Source organism: Mangifera indica, chromosome 13 (assembly GCF_011075055.1).
Source record: "Mangifera indica cultivar Alphonso chromosome 13, CATAS_Mindica_2.1, whole genome shotgun sequence".
NCBI classification, from domain to species: domain Eukaryota; kingdom Viridiplantae; phylum Streptophyta; class Magnoliopsida; order Sapindales; family Anacardiaceae; genus Mangifera; species Mangifera indica.
The window spans coordinates 12,066,135-12,087,999 of NC_058149.1; the positions used below are offsets into that span (position 1 = coordinate 12,066,135).

The 21,865-nt window shown below is 33.4% G+C and overlaps 3 protein-coding genes across 3 annotated transcripts; 1 reads left to right on the top strand and 2 right to left on the bottom strand.

The window, feature by feature from the left end:
* Positions 1 to 2,273: 2,273 nt before the first annotated feature.
* On the bottom strand, positions 2,274 to 5,186 carry LOC123194417 (pentatricopeptide repeat-containing protein At5g55740, chloroplastic). Its single transcript, XM_044607606.1, has one exon. The coding sequence runs from the start codon at positions 5,153 to 5,155 to the stop codon at positions 2,633 to 2,635; it is 2,523 nt and encodes an 840-aa protein (XP_044463541.1). The 5' UTR covers positions 5,156 to 5,186; the 3' UTR covers positions 2,274 to 2,632.
* A 7,641-nt stretch (positions 5,187 to 12,827) lies between these two features.
* Positions 12,828 to 15,369, top strand: LOC123194287 (myb family transcription factor EFM). Its single transcript, XM_044607458.1, has 4 exons — positions 12,828 to 13,388; positions 13,675 to 14,301; positions 14,453 to 14,529; positions 14,664 to 15,369. The coding sequence occupies exons 1-4, from the start codon at positions 13,199 to 13,201 to the stop codon at positions 15,186 to 15,188; spliced, it is 1,419 nt and encodes a 472-aa protein (XP_044463393.1). The 5' UTR covers positions 12,828 to 13,198; the 3' UTR covers positions 15,189 to 15,369.
* A 1,419-nt stretch (positions 15,370 to 16,788) lies between these two features.
* LOC123193848 (glycine-rich RNA-binding protein RZ1A-like) lies at positions 16,789 to 21,620 on the bottom strand. Its single transcript, XM_044606916.1, has 9 exons — positions 21,343 to 21,620; positions 20,828 to 20,926; positions 20,276 to 20,715; positions 18,869 to 18,935; positions 18,732 to 18,785; positions 18,328 to 18,396; positions 18,135 to 18,200; positions 17,979 to 18,047; positions 16,789 to 17,042 (listed from the first exon to the last, which is right to left on the bottom strand). Exons 1-9 carry the CDS (start codon positions 21,451 to 21,453, stop codon positions 16,950 to 16,952), a joined length of 1,068 nt encoding a protein of 355 aa, XP_044462851.1. The 5' UTR covers positions 21,454 to 21,620; the 3' UTR covers positions 16,789 to 16,949.
* Between the last annotated feature and the right edge of the window lie 245 nt (positions 21,621 to 21,865).

Here is a 21,865-nt window from a genome sequence, read left to right on the forward strand (position 1 = left end):
AGCTAAGCTGCTAAGCTACAAAACATGGGCCATTTGGTTGGTTTGGTCAGTACACTTGTTCCCTCTTAATCAATGTATCTTTACATTACCATTCACATCAACCCTCCTCATCATACAAGACAGAAGATGAGGATGTTAAAAATTTATAATTTAGAAGAAATCCCTTATTTGGAAAGGCATTGGATACTCACCATCACATTAATTCCTTTCTTTCCACTCCTCTTTACAGTTCACATAGATTTTCACTTTCCTACACTTTACTGCTATGGGTGAAAACTTTAATCATTTCATTAGAGTTGACTTCAATTTTTTTTCCGTGTATAGTTCTCTTTAACTTTACCCAGGAAAGAAATTTGATACCATTTTGTGGGTTTCACCACTTGAAAGAGAAAAATCTTACATTAATTTATTTATATTCTGAGACATATCTTCATCACAATTTAATACATCTCCATTTTCTTCCTGGTATAAGGTTTTCTGTTGTCAAATCCTTGTTGGGTCTGAAAATTACACCTATCTCATTGTCTAGGCACAATCTTGACATCTGAAGAAGGAAAAAGGAAATTAATATTAGCAATGGTAGCTGACCTGCAAATGTTATACATTAATTTAAAGTAATACTAAAGACATAAAGTTTCTTACCTTCAAAGTTTATTCTTTAACAACATGCCCAGGAAAAATAAACTGATTTATATATCGTATCTAGTTGAAGATGCGCATTCATAATCTTTAAGAGGAATGTTATTTTTAGACCATTTTGAATGCATAATTGGATAGACAAATGATGTGTAATTTTATTGAATCTTGAAAAAGAAAGGCAAGGCCAAAAGGTAACATAATTACAGGCCACTTTTTCCAATATTTTCTTCTTCATCATTGAATTTAGATTCTAAAACTCTTCAATGTTAGTCGGAACATTTATGTTGAAAGAAACCTTTCTTTAGAGCTAATCACCCTTATTCTATAACTTGGAGGATTTAATTATCTGTCATTGACGCTATCCATATTAAACAATGTGATTGAAAAAGCAAAAGAGCAGCAAATTTTTCTTTGGCAAAACAGTGATAAATGGTTTGGCCTGGAACATATGTTTGAACTTCTCTTTAAATGAACACTCACAATCTTTATGTTGTTAGCTTGCAACAGAAAAAAGAGCTGGATAGTGCTTTTCTCTGAGGACATGCTTTTCTTCACATGCCATGTTGGAGACTTGATAATGCATCCCCTGCAAAAGGAGTTATTTTTGGGTGTCTAGAAGCTGAAGACATCTTTCTTTTATTAGCATATGCATATCAATTATGTCTTGAATGATAATTATGTTTACTGAAGTAGGTTTCGGTAGCTTTCCGGTATCCAAAAATCTCCATTGCACATCATAAACATCAGTCTGGTCCATGAAATATTTTCTATATCATGCTTTTATTGAATTTCAAGAGATTTGATTCAAGAATTTATAGTTTTTAATAAACTTCAATCAGAACCACCCTTATAAAGTATGATAGAATCCATGATGTCAACTGATAGTGCGTGTAGAAAAGAATGGAAAGATGCTCTTTTTGGTCTGTAAGAATAATCAGAACCACTGTCGACTCCCAGAAATTCTTATCTGGCCTGTTATAATTATGATTGATTTCTTCCAGCTTTTAGAGGGTATCTAGATGGAGTAAACTGATAAGGAAAAGAGAAATTTGGTTGGATGTGTAGAAGATAGAATATGTTCTAGTTGCTGTAAATTTTAATAAAAAATAAAATTGAATTTTTGGTGTTCCACTTCAAAGATTACAACCTCGTCTGCTTAAAAGGGCTCACACTATGAGATGCACAGTGTATTGATACGGGTGATCTGTGGAAGTAATTTCATAGATGGTATTCTCATAGATAAAGTTCTGATGATATTTACCAACTGATAAGTTATCATGGAGGGAGCAGGCCATGACAGATGATTTATAATCTGGAAGAGATGATAGACGTGCAAAATTAAGGATGTTTAAGGGCCCATTTTGTAGGAAGAATTCGTTGTCAATGTCAGCACATTATATCATCTAAGGTCGGGAAAATAGTTTGAAACTTCTGTAGTATGTTTCTGTTTCTAGATGAATTGAACAATTGTAAAAATCAGAACAAACAACATACAAGCACCATCCAGCTGCCTATCACAATCAATATTAACATGGTAGCGATCCAAATGATAAAAACACCAAAATCTGAAATCTTGTTTGCCAGTGACATATACCTGTAGCATGACCAGTCATTTAGAAAAAATTCATGAAATGTAAGTCTGACAAGATAACAGTGAGCTATTCATATTCAGAAAAGAAGTGAAGATACAGGGCAGAGATGCTGTTCATGTTCAACTCTATATGTACAAAACTGCCTAGAGTAGATTCTTGTGTCTAGCTACTCATACTGAGCTTAGATTCATGAGCACTAGCTTGTAGTTTCTATAAGTCAGACTAGTTAGATTAATCTTTTCCCCGAAACCTTGGTTCCATGTTATCTTCCAAGCAGTCAACATGGCATAAATTATTCAATTCCAAAAGGAGAAGTGGGATTGAATTGTCCGCACAGTGTTTTCTTTTTACTTAGCATGGTTGTCTCTTGGAGCTGTCAAACAATATGAATAATATTGTGCTCAACCGCAGATAAATTCAGCCTTAACATGCATTTCCATTCCCAATAAAGCCAATGTTGCATAAAGTTCCTCAGTTTTTGGATGAGATGTATCGCCTGCAACAAACGAATGAAATTCACCTCCAATTTGAATCCAGCTGCACCCAGGAATCTTCTTCAGCCCCTTTTCTTTCATTAGGTCTCTCACTGTCAAAACCTCTTTCCACCTTCCAGCAGATGCATAAGCATTTGAAAGTGCCACATAATTTCCTGGATTGTCTGGTTCCAGCTGAAATATATGTTTGGATAAGTATTCCACAAGGTCAGTCTCATGGTACACTCCACAACTGCTAATCAGCGATCCAATTATTTGTGCATCTGGCTTGTATGGCATTGTGAGAATGACTTTAAATGCTTCATCTAGATTACCACATCGAGAAAGAAGATTAACCACACATCCATAATGCTCCATACTGGGTTCGATATTGTGATCAGAGACCATATTAACAAAAATCTCCAAACCTTCATTTACCAGTCCAGCATGGCTGCATGCATACAGGATATTAGTAAAGGTTATGCTATCCGGTTCTATACCTTTGTTCAGTAGACATTTGTATAATGCCAGAGCTTCTACAGCTTGACCATGCAATGCATAACCAGATATCAATGCATTATATACAGGCAATTCCTTGCTTGGTATTATATCAAAGATCCTCTTCGCTTGATGTATATTTCCACATTTAGCATACATATCCACCAAAGATGTTGCAATTGGAGTCAGCAAGCAAAGGTGCTGCCTAGTGACATAGCCATGAATGGCTCTTCCATTCTGCAAAGACGTCACATCTGTGCAAGCTGAGAGTGCGGATGTGATGCTAGGGGCACCAGGTTTAATACCAGCTTCCTGCATTTTCTGGAAAAACAGAATTGCCTCATCTCCAAAACCATTCTGAGACATACCAGTGATAAGAGTAGTCCATGTGATTAGATCAGGTTTTACACCAGAGGACTGCATTTGCCTTAACATGTCCTTAGCCTCATTGCCCTGGCCATTCCTAAGAAACCCCAAAATCACAGAATTCCATGATATAACATTAGGTGATGTACCCTCCAACTGCATCTGATAGAACAACCTCAAGGTCTCACCACTCAGACCCAAGTTTGCATAAGCAGATAGTATTGCATTCCACATCACAATATCTCTGTGAGATATGGAATTAAAAATTTCTCTTGCATCATTGGTTCTCTCACATTTGGCATACATATCTAAAATACTACTTGCAACAACCATGTCACAGTCAAGATTGTTTCTAATACAATAACAGTGTGCCACTTTACCAAGTTTTATGTCTCTTGTATCAGCTGCTGCAGCCAATATGGATGCTAAAGTCACACAGTCAAATTTCAGAAATTCTGACCTCATCAAATGACACATATTGAGCGCCTTGTGAATCTGTCCATTTTGCACATAACAAGCAATGAGTAGATTCCATGTTACCATATCTTTCTCAATCATTCTACTAAAAACTAGCTCAGCCTCTACAATCAGACCAACCTTGGAATAAAAATTTATAATAGAACTACCTAAAATGTTATCTAATTCCATCCCACTTACAACCGCAATAGCATGCGCTTGCTTACCCTCTTCAAGTGAATCTAAATTGGCTGAAGCTGATAGAAGGCTTGTCACAGAGATTCGAGTAACTTCAACATCTTCCAATCTCATATCATAAAACACCGCAATTGCTTCCTCATTTAGCCCATTTTGCACATACCCCACAATCACAGAATTCCAAGCGACTGCATTCTTCACTAACATACCATCAAAAACCTTTCTTGCCTCATCCAGAACCCCACATTTCCCATACATATCTATCAAACTACTAGCTACAAAGACACAACCATTGAAACCCACCTTCATTACATATCCATGTACTACTCTCCCAAATCCAATCCACCCTAAAGCACCACAAGCCTTTAAAACATTAGGCACAACAAAATTATCGGGAGAAACCCCATTATCTTGCATTTCAACAAAACCCATTATAGCCTCTTCACATAATCCCATCCGACAATATAATCCAATAATAGCAGCCCAAGAAAACACATTTTTCACCCTTAATCTAAAAAACAAACTATAGGCAATATCCAAAACATCACATTTGGCATAGAAAACAACTAACTTTGTTGCAATGTACTCGTTTCTTGAAAAGAGATCACCATGTTTGTGAATTCTGGCGTGAATTTGCTGACCAGTGTATATGGCTCGCTCGTAAACACATCCCTGAAGGATTTCACCGTAGATTTCAGGTCCAATTTGGAAATTTTCATGCTCCATTTTGGTTAACAAATCAACAGCTTCTTGAATTTGTTTTTCTTTACAAAGGGATGATATGTGGTGAAAGTAGGATTTGTACAAATTTTGATAAGTGTGATCAGTTTCATGGGGACTTGAGAGACTAGTTTGAGTTAATTTGAGATTTTTCTTGGGGATAGTTTGAGAAAATGCAGGATTTGGTGTAGCTGTAAAAGGAAGAGAAGCCATGCATACAACGCAAGAGAGAGCACAAGATAATGGCGACCATAAACCAGACAAAGCGGGACTGTGTCAAGGACATTTTTGTAATTCAAATCAACCGGATATTTTTCTGTTTTGGCGGTAATAAAAACTGTCAACTAATCCCTTAGTTTCTGTTTTGTGTATAATCTGGATTCCACTTTGGGCCTAATTCATCTGGAAAGTCCAGTATAGAAATGACTGAGAAAAACCCATAATCACTTTTAAAAAATAGAAATTCGATCTATATTTATTAACTATTTATACATATTTTTTATTATATAATTAAATATATAAATTATATATTTTTATACGATTAAATGATTTTAAATTAAAAATAAAATAACATCTAATTATATGATAACATATCATTTATATAGCTAATTTTATACTCAACTCATGCAAAAGAAAGCTTTAAGAACTTTATTCTATAATTTATCTAATTTTGAGAACAATGGCAAAAGGCTGTTGGACATTTTTTATTGTTTAGATCTTTACAACAATAGCTTTTTCCTTGTCTTGGTACAACAAAACCAGCTTCAGCTATTGTTTTTTGTTTTCTTCTCATCGAAAACCTTACCTGATTTCGTTAAATAAGTAAATTCTGAGATATAATAATTGAATCTATAATTACTGTATAAGATAACTTAATATTTCGTTTTATTGTAGCACTTCTCTGTTTAATTCCAAAGTTAATTTGTTTAAATTTTTTATACGAAAGAGAGATCATATTAGTCGAATCTTGTTCTTTCAGATAGGAGTCTTTTTGTTTAACCACTCAAGATAATCCTTATGGTCTCTTCAGCTATTGTACTCTATTAAAATCGTAGGCATTGCATGGGAAAAAGAAGAAGAAGAAAAAAAAAAAAACCCATTACCACCGTGGGCGAAATCCTCTCTAGTTCTTCCATGTAAGTTAAGTTGTATTAAAAGAGCTTGTACTGGAAAAATGATCGTGCCCTTACTGCTTCCATGGCATTTATTTAATTATAATTATATAATTAGCAGACTAATACAACCATAAACTCAGTTAGCAGGTAAGATTGTGGAAACTACTTTTATCTAGTAATGCTCATAACAAAAATTTACCATTTTGATAAAACATCACTTTCAACAGTGAGTCGAAGTCATAGACAGGTTACTCGAATCAACGGTTAGACTTCTCATTAAGTGTATGTGTACAACGGGTAGGATCTTATTAGCGTATTCTTTTTATTGAACAAAGTAGATCCAGTCTATAATAAGCAAATTTGGAACAATCCGATAAAACGAATAGGACTTATTAAAAAAATGTGACCTATGAGTAAACAAGAGTTGGTGCAACAAACAAATGCTATTCAAGGAAGAGAGGCATAAGACACGTATCAAGTATCTTAGACTAGGGTTTACATATAAAAATTGTATTAAAGTGTATGAGAAGAGTTCCAAAAAGGAGTGGGCCAAAAACTAGAGCACAAATAAAAAAAGACAAATAGACTCACTTTCACCTTGTAACCTTGCAATCTTCTTCATCATAGTAAAATTTCTCCATTGACTGCCATGGTTTTTCTGATTTGGGTTTTTCTTGTTTATACTTTAGGTTTCATAACATTAATTATAGTAGCTCTTCTACATATATAAACCAAAAATAACAAAAAAGGTTTATTTATTACTCCTGAGTTAGTATAGCATTAACTTATTCGTTTCATTTAGAAAATATTCAAATCTCTCTTATAGCTTAAAAAAAAAAATCTAAAAATAGAAAAAAAAAAAACCTTACAAAATTATTGAAAACCCTCCGTATGAGGTTCCTTTTTACTTTCTAAACCAAGTAATCTCATAAGGAAAATAAACAAATCAATAACAAAATGATATATTGAAGTGAAATTAAATGAGATAAGGTTGTCTGCCTATACGTAATTCTGCCTCTAAACAAGATGGCCCTCTGGCCATGGAAAACTTGCACAGAAATTTTAAATATTAAACATGGGTTGAAGACAAACGGGAGAAGTCTTAAGGAAGCAAGAAAAGAATCCCATAATATCATACTTATGTCCCATGTTGGACCTCTTTCATCCATGAAAACCATGTATGAACTTATTCATATATTGATGAGGTAATGTTTGATTGGGTAATTTTGAAATGAGAAAAAAAAAACTAAACAATCACGTCACTCAATAAAAAAATGTCACCTCGGTTTGTATATGTAAATTTATATAATTTTTATATATATAATTTTATTTGGATTCAAAATATATATATATATATATATATATATATATATATATATATATATATATATAAAATTTATTGGAATTTATGTATGTATCTATGATTGGTAGTGTACTTAGCGTTGACAGTAGTTGAGATAACAATAGGTCAATAAAAGTATAACTTTAATAATCATAGAAATATGAAGAAAATTCGAGTCTTGAATGGCACTCTAAATTTAGCTTTAAAGAAGTTATGCATGAGCATGATATCTTTTGCTTAGAGGCCGACCAAACTGATTCTGATTCCATTCTCCACTCTCATGGGTTCTGGTTCAGATGCTATATGATTATTATTCACTCCACAATAATCTTATCTTTTAGTCAAACATCTTTCTACTACAAATTCTATTTCTAAAGAGAAGACCATTGTTCATCATGATTCCCTTCGATCAATGCTATCTAGCTCATCAGAGATGACAATTTGGCTTGCGAATGTGGGTCTTCAACCCACTCCTTCTCAAACGGGAATGACTGCAGTCGAGAACAGGGTGAAGATGAGAATAATGTATCCTCAACCCATCCCCTTTGCTATTCATTCCCTCCTATATATTTCCAAAATCTTTACATATTAAATTATCCTTAATAATTTTGAATTATTACAAATATGTCTTGAAATCTAATAAATATTTAATTATTTTTCTGACAGAAATGAAAGAAAAAAACGTGAAAAATTTTCCCTACAAGGAGGGAACGATGATTCCCTATTATCCCTGACACCAAGATAGGACAAAAACGGGGAAAAAGTTTCCTTTACGAGGGGATTAAAGTATTCGACTCTGGCTTTTCTCGTTGTCATCTCTATAATTCATACATTTCATTTACATCTATACTTCTCATCTCTATAATTATATTTATCAATCTATGGCGAAATTACTAATAGATGAAAAATAATGTTGCTAAATAATGAAAGAGAATTTTATAAGATAAGCATGAGGAAGATGAAGTTGTAGAAGGAAGAGAACAGCTAGCAAATTTAATAAAGAATGAAAAATATTGTTGGGATGTGGTTTGTATGGAATCTATCCTAAATGAAAATTGAGAATTTAGTAGAACAATCAATTTCTAATCAAAATATCCCAATTGAATAATTATTCTCACGGCAAAAACTTACGCCCACAAATGTTAACATCATTCTCTTTCCGCAAAGTTTTATGCATAAACTCATTCACTTCATATTTAAAGTTAAATATCAAATTCTCTTCATCATCTTTTTCAATGATAAGATCAATTCAAATAGACTTTTGCTAAATAATTTAGATTCAGAAGAATGGAATCCTTCTATTTTGCTTACCCTTTTCGCAAATCAGCTTTATGTGTAGATTAAGTATCCACACTGTTCCTAAAGCAAAGTATTGTTATGTTGCATTATTGTCAAGCATTTTTTTCCATGCGTTGAATTAAAACTATTATTAATGTGACACTGGGTTTTGCGTAGAGATGAGATTGAGAATGAGAGTAATACTATGATTATTTTAATTACCCAAAAGAAATTAAGAAATTAATTTTTATATTGTTAAATTAAGAAATTAATTAAATTAATTTTCTAGTTTATTTTATTACAATTATGTTTTTTTTTTAATCTTAAAAAAAATCATGCAACTTGTTATTTTAATCAAAGAGTAGAGATATTTTCATTCTGTAATTTAATAAGAATAAAATTATAATAAAATTAAAATTATTTTAATAAATTTTTAATCAAATAATAAAATATAAATTATTAAAATAATATAAGCTTACCTCAAACCAAATACTTCAAAAAATTTTAAGATTTGGATGAGAAACATACAAAAAGATCAAAATATTAGATAGAGTAACCTGACTGGAAGTCTATTCTTCTATCAGGACAAAGACACCTTTTAATTTTGCGAATGGAAGTGAATTGATATATTAGGGTTAGGGGTGGAGCATCGTCTGGAAGCTCCGTGTCGATTTTGAACAAATGAAAGAAAGAAAAAGAAAAAGAGAAAGAGAAAGAGAAAGAGAGGGAATATTCTCAAATAAATAACATGCACCAGACAAAAGGGATATTCAGAGGGGCGAAACAGGAGAATAAAAGGACACGTGTCAGGAAGAGAATCTGTTCACTTTCTCATCGTATTTATCTTTAGCTAGCTTTGTTAAGGAAGGAAGAAAGAGTAGAGAGAGAAAGAGAGAGAATCCAGAGAAAAGGCAAGGATTGGAGTCTTGTAGAAGAAGAGTTTGATTATGGAAATAGAAAGCGACCAACCATTTCATCTTCTCTCTTCCTCACAAATTCAGATAAGGGAATTCGATGCACTCTCTTACTTAACTTTATTAAATTAATCTGTCTTTACTATTACCATTTTCATAGGTATCCTATGCATCATATTCCATTTTCTTACCTCCCTTAATTATTCAAGATTATGGAAATTTTAGATGTATATATATATATATATTGCATGCATGGATGATGGTGTAAGAATATTTTCATTAGTGTTGTCACTCTGTAATTAATATAATATATATATTTAATAATAAACAATAAAATTATATGTACATATTTTTTATATATATATAATGTGTAATTTTATGATTTGATGATTTTAAATTAAAGATAAAATAACATTCAATCACATAATGATATATCATTTGTGTACTCAAATTATATATCAATATTGTATATGTATAATATAACGAAATAATAAGTTATGGGCTAAGCATTATTAGTCCATATATAAGAATTTATATAGTGTAATACACCTTGATGTGATATAGTTGATGTTTTTCTAATAACTATATAAGACTGATCTTCTCTCTGCCGATTAAAAGATATAACTCACCATCAGATACATTAGCAATTAACATTCATGGTAGAAGGGAGAAAAACTAGATTTTCTTCAACGTTCAAATCACTAATGGTTTCTAATATGTATGTTTTAATTCAATTAACTTGTGATAATTGTGGGTTCAAATTTCTTGAGAATGGAGTTAGGGTGGTAAGATAAATTCAGTAGAATTCAAGAACATGTTTATACAAATTTACATATATACATTGACTTGATGCATACTAAGAAATAGAGAATGTTTTGCGTCTTTATATGAATAATTCTTGAATTATATTATTCGGTATTACTTTGATTGATTACTTGCCGTAATTTTGATAATATAAGCTTACAAACGGAACTTCATTATTGTGGAAGGCCACACACACCACACAGATAAATAAATAAAAAGAAAAATATTGGTAAATATAAAATAAATCATTATTTAAGGGGTTGGGGGAGAATCTGCTTACCTTCCAACCCACTTCATTAAAGTTGGTAGCAGAAGAAGATTCCCGGCTATTAGGGTTCTTTATTGTTCTTTTGGGGTGGGATTTTTGCCTTTAAGCTTTGAAGGTTGTGTTGTTCCCTTAATTTAGAGTCGTAGAATTGGAACTAAGATATTCTTTCCTTGGGTCCAAATATTTTATTCTTTTTTTTTTTTTCCAGTGAATGTTTTTCTTTTCTAATTTTTATGTTTAGAGATTAGATATTCGCTTTCTTTTCTCTCTGAATGCACTCAATTCTAGAACAATTATGCAACTTTTGAAACCAAAAAGAAAGTTGCATGGTGGATTGATACTAAGTAAGCACCCTTCTCAATATATATATATATATATATATATATATATATATGTATGTCCTTTCTCTCTTTCCTTCTTCAATATATTATTATTAATATTATAATATTATTATTATTATGGTGAAAAGACTATTTTCCACCCAAACTTGGATGAAACTACAATTTTCTACTTCTTAAGTTTGCACTATTGTCCATTTCTTTTAATGAAAATCATTTGATTTAATTATAAATTACTAGTCTATCTTTTTAATCAAGTTACAAACCATTTCAATTTGTTTATGTCTTCAATCAAACTGTTTGTAATTTTTTATTGAATTTGGAGCTAAGAACTAGGGTTTTAATTTTCAATTTGAACTTGAAGAGCAAGACAAATTCGAATACTTTTTCTTCTTGTTGTTATTCGAAGGTTATGGAGATTGAATTCAATCAACAATTTGAATTCCTACAATGATAAGAACAGAATGACTACTCAAACCCTAATCTTAATTGTTCTTTAACTTCTTTGGATTGAGGTTTTCATTATAAGTCTAATAATGTGTATAAGTCTTGGTTTCTATCTCGTCATTGATTGATCTTTAGATGAGAATCTAAATATATGAAAGATAATATAATTTATTTAATGAGAACTTGAATGCTGGAGGTGATGATGAAAATGGGGTTTTGGATACTCATGAGGTTGAGGAGGCGGAAGAGGGTAAAGAGGAAGAAGAGAGAGGGTAAGGAGAAAGAAGAGTTTAGAAGAGAAAGAAAGGATTGCATGCATTGATTAAAATTTTAATATTTTACGAATATATTTTTACCTTTTCACACGTGGATATTAAACTGATTAAATTTTAAATATTTTATTGAATTGTTAATTATTAATAAAAATAAAAAATGACTGGACTAATAAACTTTTTATCTTTAAAAGGTAAAAAATAATAATTTGATCAAAATTGTGGTGAAAAATACTGACACGGCCTTGTTATTAATTTTGTAAATTTAACACAATCCTGGTATATGCAGCTTTTCAAGCCCTTTTCTATTTTTAATCACGCCGAATCATAATTTCTTTATTATCTCCTAATGGGACTACACGTGTCCAACGTCTATCAAATTCTGAGACATGATCGGTTCATCCTAACCGTACAATCCCTCCATTGTTTTTTTGTCATCTTTAAGATGCATCATAGTGACTGCCACAATTTCTTTACATTCATGTAATTAATGAACTAATGATTCCTTAATCAGTATCCCGCAAACCTCAATGTGGATTTTGACAATGAATAATATTTTTTTCTAAGTTTCTTTGTCTTTCAACGAGAAAATATTGTTTGATTCAAAGCTTTATCACGTTAAAGTTGATAAAATTTTATGTTTAATAATTAATTTTATAATTATTATATTAAATTTAATTTTAAAAATCATCTAAAAAAATTTAAATTTTTTCTTTTATGTGTTATTTAAATTTAAAATAATAATAATAACAATAAAACCCAATTAATGGAAAATGAGTGATAGAATAGTGGGATTTCAAGCCCAAGAGTAAGTATTTAAATCCCATGATATTTCCAAATTAAACTCTATGAACAAAAGATTACATACTGTTAACAGAGTATAAAAGTTTGATGAAGAAGCATCTGCAAGCATCAAAGGTTTATAGGGTCATATAAATTAGCAAAAGGAGAAAGAAAAAGATAACAGTAAGAAGAAGAATCATCTTTTGTATTTAGAGATTTTGAACTCGTACAAAGAAAGACTGTATACCAAAGGGGTTCAACAGCCAGGCCAGCCATAAGCACATGACCCCTTAACTGTCAGAGCTAGCTTTGATTCCTTCTTCTCTCAGAGAGAAAGAGAGAACCTCTCTGATTTATAGCTTTTATTTTATTTTTCTGCCTTTGTTCTTTGCAAGAAGTTACCATCCCTCTTTATCCCTTGGCTTTTTCTTTTAATCTCTCTCTACTTTATTCTCTTGAACTCACCCCTAAAAGAAGACGATCCTCCCCCGATCCTCCTTGTGTTCACAAACAACATCTTCTCCCTTTCTCTCTTTCTCTCTCTCTCTCTCTGAAAATCTTTTGCTCTTGTTTGTTCCCACATATCCTGTAATTCCTATTTGAGCATGAACATCTTAACCAACAGTGCTTTTTGAGAAGAGAATATAGAAGAGAGCTCTTGATTGTTGATAATAATACCTAAATATACCAAAACCATGGCTTCCCCTTCAGAATTAAGCCTGGATTGCAGACCACACAGCTATTCTATGCTGTTAAAATCTTTTGGAGACCATGCAGACCAAACCCAGAAGCTTGAAGAGGTCCTTATTCGTCTTGAGGAAGAAAGGTTCAAGATTGATGGCTTGAAGCGTGAGCTTCCCCTTTGCATGCAACTTCTCACCAATGGTAAACTCACTGATGATCTTATTCTTTAATTGCATTTCAAATGATTCATTATTTGTTTACATATGATAACATAAAGAAATTGTTTTAATTTGGTTCTAGCTATTGCTGGTTATTCATGTTCTTTGCTGCGACACTGAGCTGCCAACTTTTTCTTTTTCTCATTTTATAGAAACAAGTGATTGCTTTCTGCTAGCCCCATCTCTTTGAATTCAAAAGAACTAAAGCCAGCATGAATTTCCAAAAAGAAAGTTATATAATAACAAATATTTTTAATTTTTTTCCTCAGCTGTGGAGGTTTCAAGGCAACAACTGCAGGCCTATAGAGCAAATCAAGGGCCTCGACCAGTTCTTGAAGAATTCATACCCCTAAAAAATTCAAGCTCCGAAAACTCTGACAAATCCTCAGCCATCTCTGATAAGGCAAATTGGATGACAACTGCTCAACTTTGGAGCCAAACAAGCAATGAAACCAAGCCACAAACCTATACTTCATCTCCTAAAGAAACTGATGTGGGGTTCAATGTTAGTCCCAAGCTGGCCTTGGATACTAAACAGAGAAATGGAGGAGCTTTCCTTCCATTCTCAAAAGAACGAAACTCTTGTCCAAGTCCAACTTTAAGGACTCTGCCCGAGTTGGCCCTTGCGTCTGTTGATAAAGAGGTGGAAGATAAGAAGTGCAATGAAAATAATGAAAATGGAATTTCTTGTTCAAGGAGAGAGAATTCTGGTAAGGTTGGAAATGTTGGGGTTGCCATTGAACAGGTAAAAAACGCTTGTAATTCATCAGATGGACAAACAAATTCAAACAACCCAACAAATAATACTCAAACTCATAGGAAAGCAAGGAGGTGTTGGTCACCGGACTTGCACCGCAGATTCGTGAATGCCCTTCAGATGCTTGGTGGATCTCAAGGTAAGAAAATAAACAGAAACTCAAATAATACAATCAAGCAAACCAAAGGTTCCTGATGAACATATATTTCATTTTTATATTCAAACTACATATAATTGTCATAATGATTATCGTCAAATATTTAACAAATCTTTTTGGGTGATTTAAACAGTGGCGACCCCAAAGCAAATCAGGGAGTTGATGAAGGTTGACGGTTTGACTAATGATGAAGTTAAAAGCCATCTGCAGGTATCTTTCTCTCTTTCTTCTTTCTTTCTACTGAGAAATTCAGTTGCAGGCAGGCATGAAAACAGATTTTGTCCAATTCTCAAATCTGACATGCCTAAAATGCTGGTAAAAGTCTAATGATTTGGTACAAACAGAAATACAGGCTTCACACAAGACGACCTAGTCCAAGTCCCCAAGCACCAGGAGCCCCCGCTGCACAGCTAGTGGTCCTCGGTGGCATTTGGGTCCCTCCTGAGTATGCCTCAGCAGCGGCTGCAGCCCACAACGGAACTCCCACTGCCACTCTCTATCACCACCCCTCCCCTCATACTCCAACACATTTCTGTGCTGCGTCGCCTGTACCTCAGGATTTCTACACTGCACCACCTGCACCACCGCCGTCAGTACCACCTTTGCCACCGCCCCACCATCAGATGCACCACCATGCCCTCCAAAATCAACTCCACCTCTATAAGGCCAACTCACAGGGCCACAGTTCACCGGATTCTGATTTACGGGGAGTCGGAGACCGCTCGGAGAGCATAGAAGATGGAAAGTCCGATAGCAGCAGCTGGAAAGGTGAGAGTGGTGACAATGGAATTAATGAGAGCAAAGGCTTGGCTGCACTCAGGGAAGATGGGGAGGAGAGCAATGGAAGTGAAATAACTCTCAAGTTCTGAGTTTTATTAGTTTAGGCGTAGGGCTCTTTTTGGTCTCCCAAGTTGCTATCTTATTATTATTAGTCGAAATTCTTATGTTAAATATCTAGAGAGGGTAAAAAAGACATAATAAAAAGTGACTGTTTGTTCTGTTTTCCTCAAGTGCTTGATGTTCTATGAAAAGATTGAAAATTGGTTGTTGGCATTTTCTGAATGTTTTAACGTTTCCCCATTTTGACCCTTACGTAGCTATTGGCGGCTTTTCTACCCATTTGGACCGACTTGAAACATGAAGCAAAAGTCTTTGTTTGTTTTTAACAACAGGAGACAGGTAAATGATATCATGGGTACCATAGAACCCTCTTCAAGTTAGGATGGCCTCGTTCGGATTGAACTAATTATATTAAATAAATAAATTTTAAATCTAATTATTTAATAATTAAATTTATAATAATTATTTAAATTTAAATATGTTTATTTGAGAATTACACATATTTTATTATTAAAACTATTTTTTAGAGACATCAATATGATATGTTTTAATAACATAAATCTTTCAAATTTAAAAAAAAAAATATATATACGGGCAATGTATATAGAGAAGAACATCTTAGAAATATTATGAAATGATTCAAGATTTGGAAATTAAGGAAGTAAAATCTGGTTAAGAAAGAAAGAAAGAAAGAAAGTAGCACGAAAGTGTTAGGAGGAGGATGTCTTTACACCCTAATCCTTCTCTCTCTCTCTTTCTCTTTGTTGCCATTCTTTTTTTCATTGTTTATTTGACTAAAGTCAAGCGCAGGTGTATGTCACTGGATTGGCCAAAACCTTCTTCAGTTAGTATATTTTCAAATTCTTATTTATAAAATTTTAAAAAATTAAGGACTTCCTTTTTTCTTCAAATTATTAATTAAAGTTAATGATAAAAATATAATTTAATAATTTTAGGGCTTTTATATTTTTTTTACTTTCAACTGCCCCCTAGACTTTTAAAAAAATCAATTTCAACCCGTTTTTGAAAACCAAATATCTGTACATGATCCCCGTCTTCCTCAGATATTCGTGTCTCCCAACTTTTGGAGACATTTAAATTAGGGTTATTAATTGAAAAACTAAACTTTAGGTCTTACTTTTCAATTTATCAAGTTACCCATCATGTATAAACTGAATTTTGGCTATTTTCTTCTACTTTCATACATTGATCTTAACCTCTCTGCAGGCCCAAAAATATAATTTAATTACAGTAAAATTTTCGAGATTAGTTTTAATACCGTTTCCCATATACTAGATTAGAAGATTCATTGATCATATATACTGACTCGTTACATAGGTTACGATCAGTTCTAGATCTTTTTGTTTCGAAACCAAGAATTATAACTATTACAAATAGAGGAGCAAATGATTTCATCTTCTAGCGAAAGAAAATATAACAAGTGATATCATTATCATTCTCTACGTCGTAATGTATCCCATTGACCACACTCAATTGTAGACAATCACATTAATTTGTACAAACAAGTTTATATAATTTATTTGTATGCATAATTTTATTTGAATATGCAGATAAATATGCATATGTCTTGATTCCAAATTGGATTTAACGACAAATTGCACAACCAAATACTATAAAGTACATTACGATTATAAGAGAAATTGATTATAATAACACTTCAAATTGGGAGCTAATTAGCGCCCAGTGTAGATATCAAAATAAGCACATCCACTAAGAAGATACAAGACTGCTAGACTCCGGAGTCAAACCTCCAAAACTACACCACAAAATCATGCACTGACGCCAGTTCTCAGGCCGCTTCCATCCTTTAAACCATGATCATCACCCATGTCACTTTCTTTCATTGCCACATCAACCATTGACTGAACAGAAAAGATACATAATTCAGCAATTTAAGCCCTCAAACGCTAAAATAAAACAGACCTTTAGTTCAAACCTCCTGATTAACATAGTGTTTCCATGGAGTTTGGATTTAGCACATGAATTGAAGGTTCTGCACATCCAACATGCAGAAACTTTCCTCCCATTCTTTGTTATTATACCAATCATCATGATCTTCCATTAAATATATTTGTAACATGCAAATTACAACACATGCTAGATATATCACCTTAAATTGTGTAATAAATTCTCTTAAAATTACACAAAAAGCTTGCACCGCGTGCACAACACAATTAGAACAAGCAAAACTTTTGAGATATTAAGAGAAGATGGAGTGATGACAGACTCACTCATAACGAATTATGTAACATAGTGAGAAGCTAATTTGGAAAAACAAAATTTCTTTAGGGGTAAATTTGACAGTGGGCAATAGGATTGCAAGGCTGGTGCACGATCCCATATGAAATATGTATTCTAATGTGGTGGCAGGACTTTTAATCCACTCTTTGCCTCTATAGAAGCACAAAAGAAATTCTCGACTAAACTCTTCTGTTTTTTTTTTTTTTAAAATCCCTGTCCTCTATCCTACATACACAAGTTCAAAAAAAGAGGCCACTTCTAGACTCTACAAGCTTGCAAGCCAGGAAACTAAAAGGTCATAATATCCCAAGCAAGTGTCCTCAGGGGATTTGAATTTCTGAAACCTAGACCTCTTGGTGTAAACAAAGGCTTTTGCCACTCAGTCAATCCTTAGGGGTTTACAATAATAAGGTATAATGAGCAGCATCACCAAAAACTGCATGTCATGTAGAAGCATATACATTTCACGCTACACCATGCTTTAACGTAATTGCTGAGCACACCATTGATGATTGCATGGTTAATATTCATACAGACTATATATTGAAGAGACTAACCTGAAGTTCCTCTTCACAGCTCCTAAGTCTTTCAGAACTCTGTTTTACTCGCATAAAACATCTGTACAGCTGCAGATCAATCATAGAGTGTAATAAGTTATCCAGATAATGTTCCAGAAGAATTACTTCCATTCAACTGAAAAATATAATAATCACCTTGGTCAACTGTTTAAGACGATGTGAAGAGAGCTTCTTTGCATCAGTCAATGCATCCTCCAGTTTCTGCATACAACATAAAATTCTAAGTGAGGAAATGAACGAAAATGAAGAAACTGAAGTAGTGACAAGTAGACGATTAAACAGCACATAACCTCAAAAACCAGTGCTTTGTCCATAGGACAAAATATACCTTAGATCTTTTATGTAAATCAGAGACAAGTTGTTTTTTTTCATCTAACTGATCTTCCATCTGAGTAATCTGAGAAAGCAACAAACTTTAGAATGTATTTTAACGCAAGCATAATAATTTGAAAAAAAAAAAACTATAATAGTAATAATGAAAAAGGATATATGGCTCAGATCAATTTTTCAGGTTTGTAAACCCACTAAGTTCAATTCCCTGACACCAATGTCAGCGTTAGTTCAATTGTCTGGGGCACACTTTATATAACAAATAGCCTTTAAAATTTGTTTAATGACATGAAATATCCAATTGCATGCACAATTTGAGCAGCTACAAATACAACATAGAAAATAACATGTGACTTTTGTATAACTACGTCCAAATCTTCAAATCCCAGGAGGAGAGCTAACCTCCATTTTTAGTTCTTGACACCTTTGAACTGATCTGTCCAGCTGTTCTTTAACCTGGTAAGGAAACAAGATGAATAAAGGCAAGAAAACAACAAACGAATGCTGGGCATTTAGCAAGTTTAACATGTAAAACTTACCTCATCATTGTAATCATCACCTGAATTTGATGAAAGTTCCCCAGTATGCTGATTGTTAATTGTAGAACTGCCATAGAAAAGGAATAGAAAAGTGAAACTGCAATCCAATGAATAAGGTGAAGCTATTCTCTACCAACAGTGTATGAAAAAGACATTGATGTTCTAGATCAATACTAGAAAATAAATGTGCCACACCAGTTATATTGGCAAAACATATGAACAACCAGCAGCATTGATGAAGTTATCATCTGATCTATCAAGATGAAATGCACACAAAGGAAGTGAACATCTTTCTTGACTATTTAGATTCTAAAGTGGAATCATTATAAAAAAGATTAATCGACAATAAACCCTATAACTATAATTGATATTGTTTATACTAAACCTCCCTACCAGAACATAAGTGATGAGTCAACAATAGACAAAGCACCCTATGCAAGCCCCACAACAAGCTGAGGTAACTATAAAAGTTGATCCACTTCATTAAAACTTTTATTATTACATAAAATTTTGGTCATTAAAGACAATAAACCTATTGAATTATAGAAATGTACAACTTGGAAATAATTTGTATTTCCGTTTCATAATTTAGATAGCATCCTATCTCCGAGGATTGCATGTTGCCAGCAATTAACTCAGTAAGGATTGTAATTTTTGTTGCTGTTGTATGTGCATGTGTGTGCTTTCCTAATTTCATATTTCTCTCTGGGATGCAGGGGAGATTTACACAGGCCATAGAAATACAGTAGTATAGCCCATGTGATAGAGCTCCAATCACGAAAGTCTACAAACGCAGGCACAAAATGGAGAGAAAAGAGAATCAACCAGTGAATAAGGCTAATAAGGAGGTGGTCCAGGAAGATTCTAACAGTACTTGAGTAATGCTACTTGGCTGTACATGGTTGGTGAGCTTGGCGAAACTGTTAGGTTGAAAGAAAGAAAGAAGAGAATAAAGGGGAATGTTGGAAAAAGGAAGAGGAGAATTTGGATATTGGCTACTGTTGTGGCAGAGTACTAGCCTCTTGAATTGCCAGGAATTTCTGACAAATTTCTTCTGTCATCTTCTAATTTCACTTTCAGTTTTGTAACCCAAGAGGTGGTTAGAGCATCCATCTTCTTTGTAATTTCCTTGTTGATCAATGAATAGTACACCTTTTTGGTGTAATTTCCAATCAGTTCACTTACTTAATTTTGGACTTATGTCTAAGCAATATTTAGCATTTTCTAGGTTTGTATCACAATGTATTTCCAATTCCATAAACTAGGGTTTGAAACTAAAAAACTAAAGAATGCTACAATTTAGCAAATTAGTATAGACAACCAATTAATAACTAGCCTTAATTGGCCTTCAAAGACAAAGAATTTAAAAAAGAAGAGAAAAAAAAGAGAAAGTACAAATTAACTTACACATTTTGTTTCCTTGATGAAGATTCTTTACTCTTATCAACACTTCCATGATAGTCACTGGCTCCATCAATTCCCCTATATCGGTTTTGATCAAAATCATTGTTCCTTTCCAAATCTTGATTATGGTAGTGAGCAAGCCCTAGCTCATTATCCTCTGGATCTTTGTCTTGTTCTCTATCTGAGAAATGGTCCCTTGATGGATCTTGATCGAGGGCATGCTCATATCCTCTTTCCTTATCTCTATCATGGTCTCGAGATGAAGTATGTCCTCTGGACCTATCACTGTACCGATCCCAGCGCCTGTCCCTACTATGATCCTTACCCCTTTCACGATCTCGACCTCTATCCCAGTCACTACGATGAAACCACTCCCGACCAAAGTTTGACTTCCCACCTCTGGTTGTAACTTCATTTACTCTCACTACTCGTCCATCAATTGTCTACCACAAGTTTCATAATGTCAAAGGGCATAAATTATATACTAAGGACCTCCAAAACAGGCAAGCAATAGTACAAGTCAGTTTTTAAAATACTGGTAGAGAAAATACATACCCTGCCATTCATGTCATTGATGGCATCAATTGCCGATCTAGGATTTGTAAAAGTAACAAAGCCATAGCATTTTCCCCTAGTCCCACGATCATTAACAATCTGCAGCCGAATGTACAGACAAAGTTTATCAACTTATACTACCAAACCACAAATACTGGAGATTCAGCATACAGCCAGCAATCCTTTCGTTATTACGGGAAGAATTAATAAAATTATAGCTGATAACCAAACAGGTGACTCCAATTCACGTATTCAGATTCTTAAAAGAATAAATTTACAGTAATCAACCCAGTTAATTAGCAAGAAGAAAATAACCCAGTCAATTTCTAAAGGAATTTTTCAGTAAGAAGCATGAAATAGAAAACTTTGAGTAGACAGCGTACAAATATCTCAACGAACCGAAAAAGAAACAAAGACAATTTGAAAGACAAAAAGAAGAAGAAGCATTAAAGTGTAATACAAAACCTACATAAATGAAATTGAAAGAGAAATGAAATGAATGGTGGGTGCGAGACCTTAACGGCGACAACAGAACCGTAGATATCGAAGACATCGCGAATGGAGCGCTCCGTGGAGTTATAGGGAAGTCCTCCGACGTAAATAGAACTCTCATCGTCGATCGTCATCTGCAGTTACTAGAAACTTCTGTTTTCCACATGTAATTGTTGCCGTTCTCACTCCTGTGTAATTTTGCCTTTCTCTTCCCTGGCTCGGGTCTAATTTTGGGCCTGGTCTTTGATCCACCCAGAGAAGAGGTAGACCATACGCCCTACTAGGAGTGAGCGGGCCTATTGAAAAATAAAGATTTGAGATCCATTTTTTAATGATTTGAATGAATTAAAAAATTGTGTGATAAGCCTGACAGACCATATATTGTATATGTTTGGGAATTTGAGCATGTTAACCCATTAAAATGCTCACATTCAGTCAAGTTCAAATAAAAGAAAAGGTCAATTTATTTTTAAAATCAATTTGAATTTTAATTAGAGGAAGTGTAATTCGATTTAGCTTAATTTTGGCTCAAGATAATAACTCGAA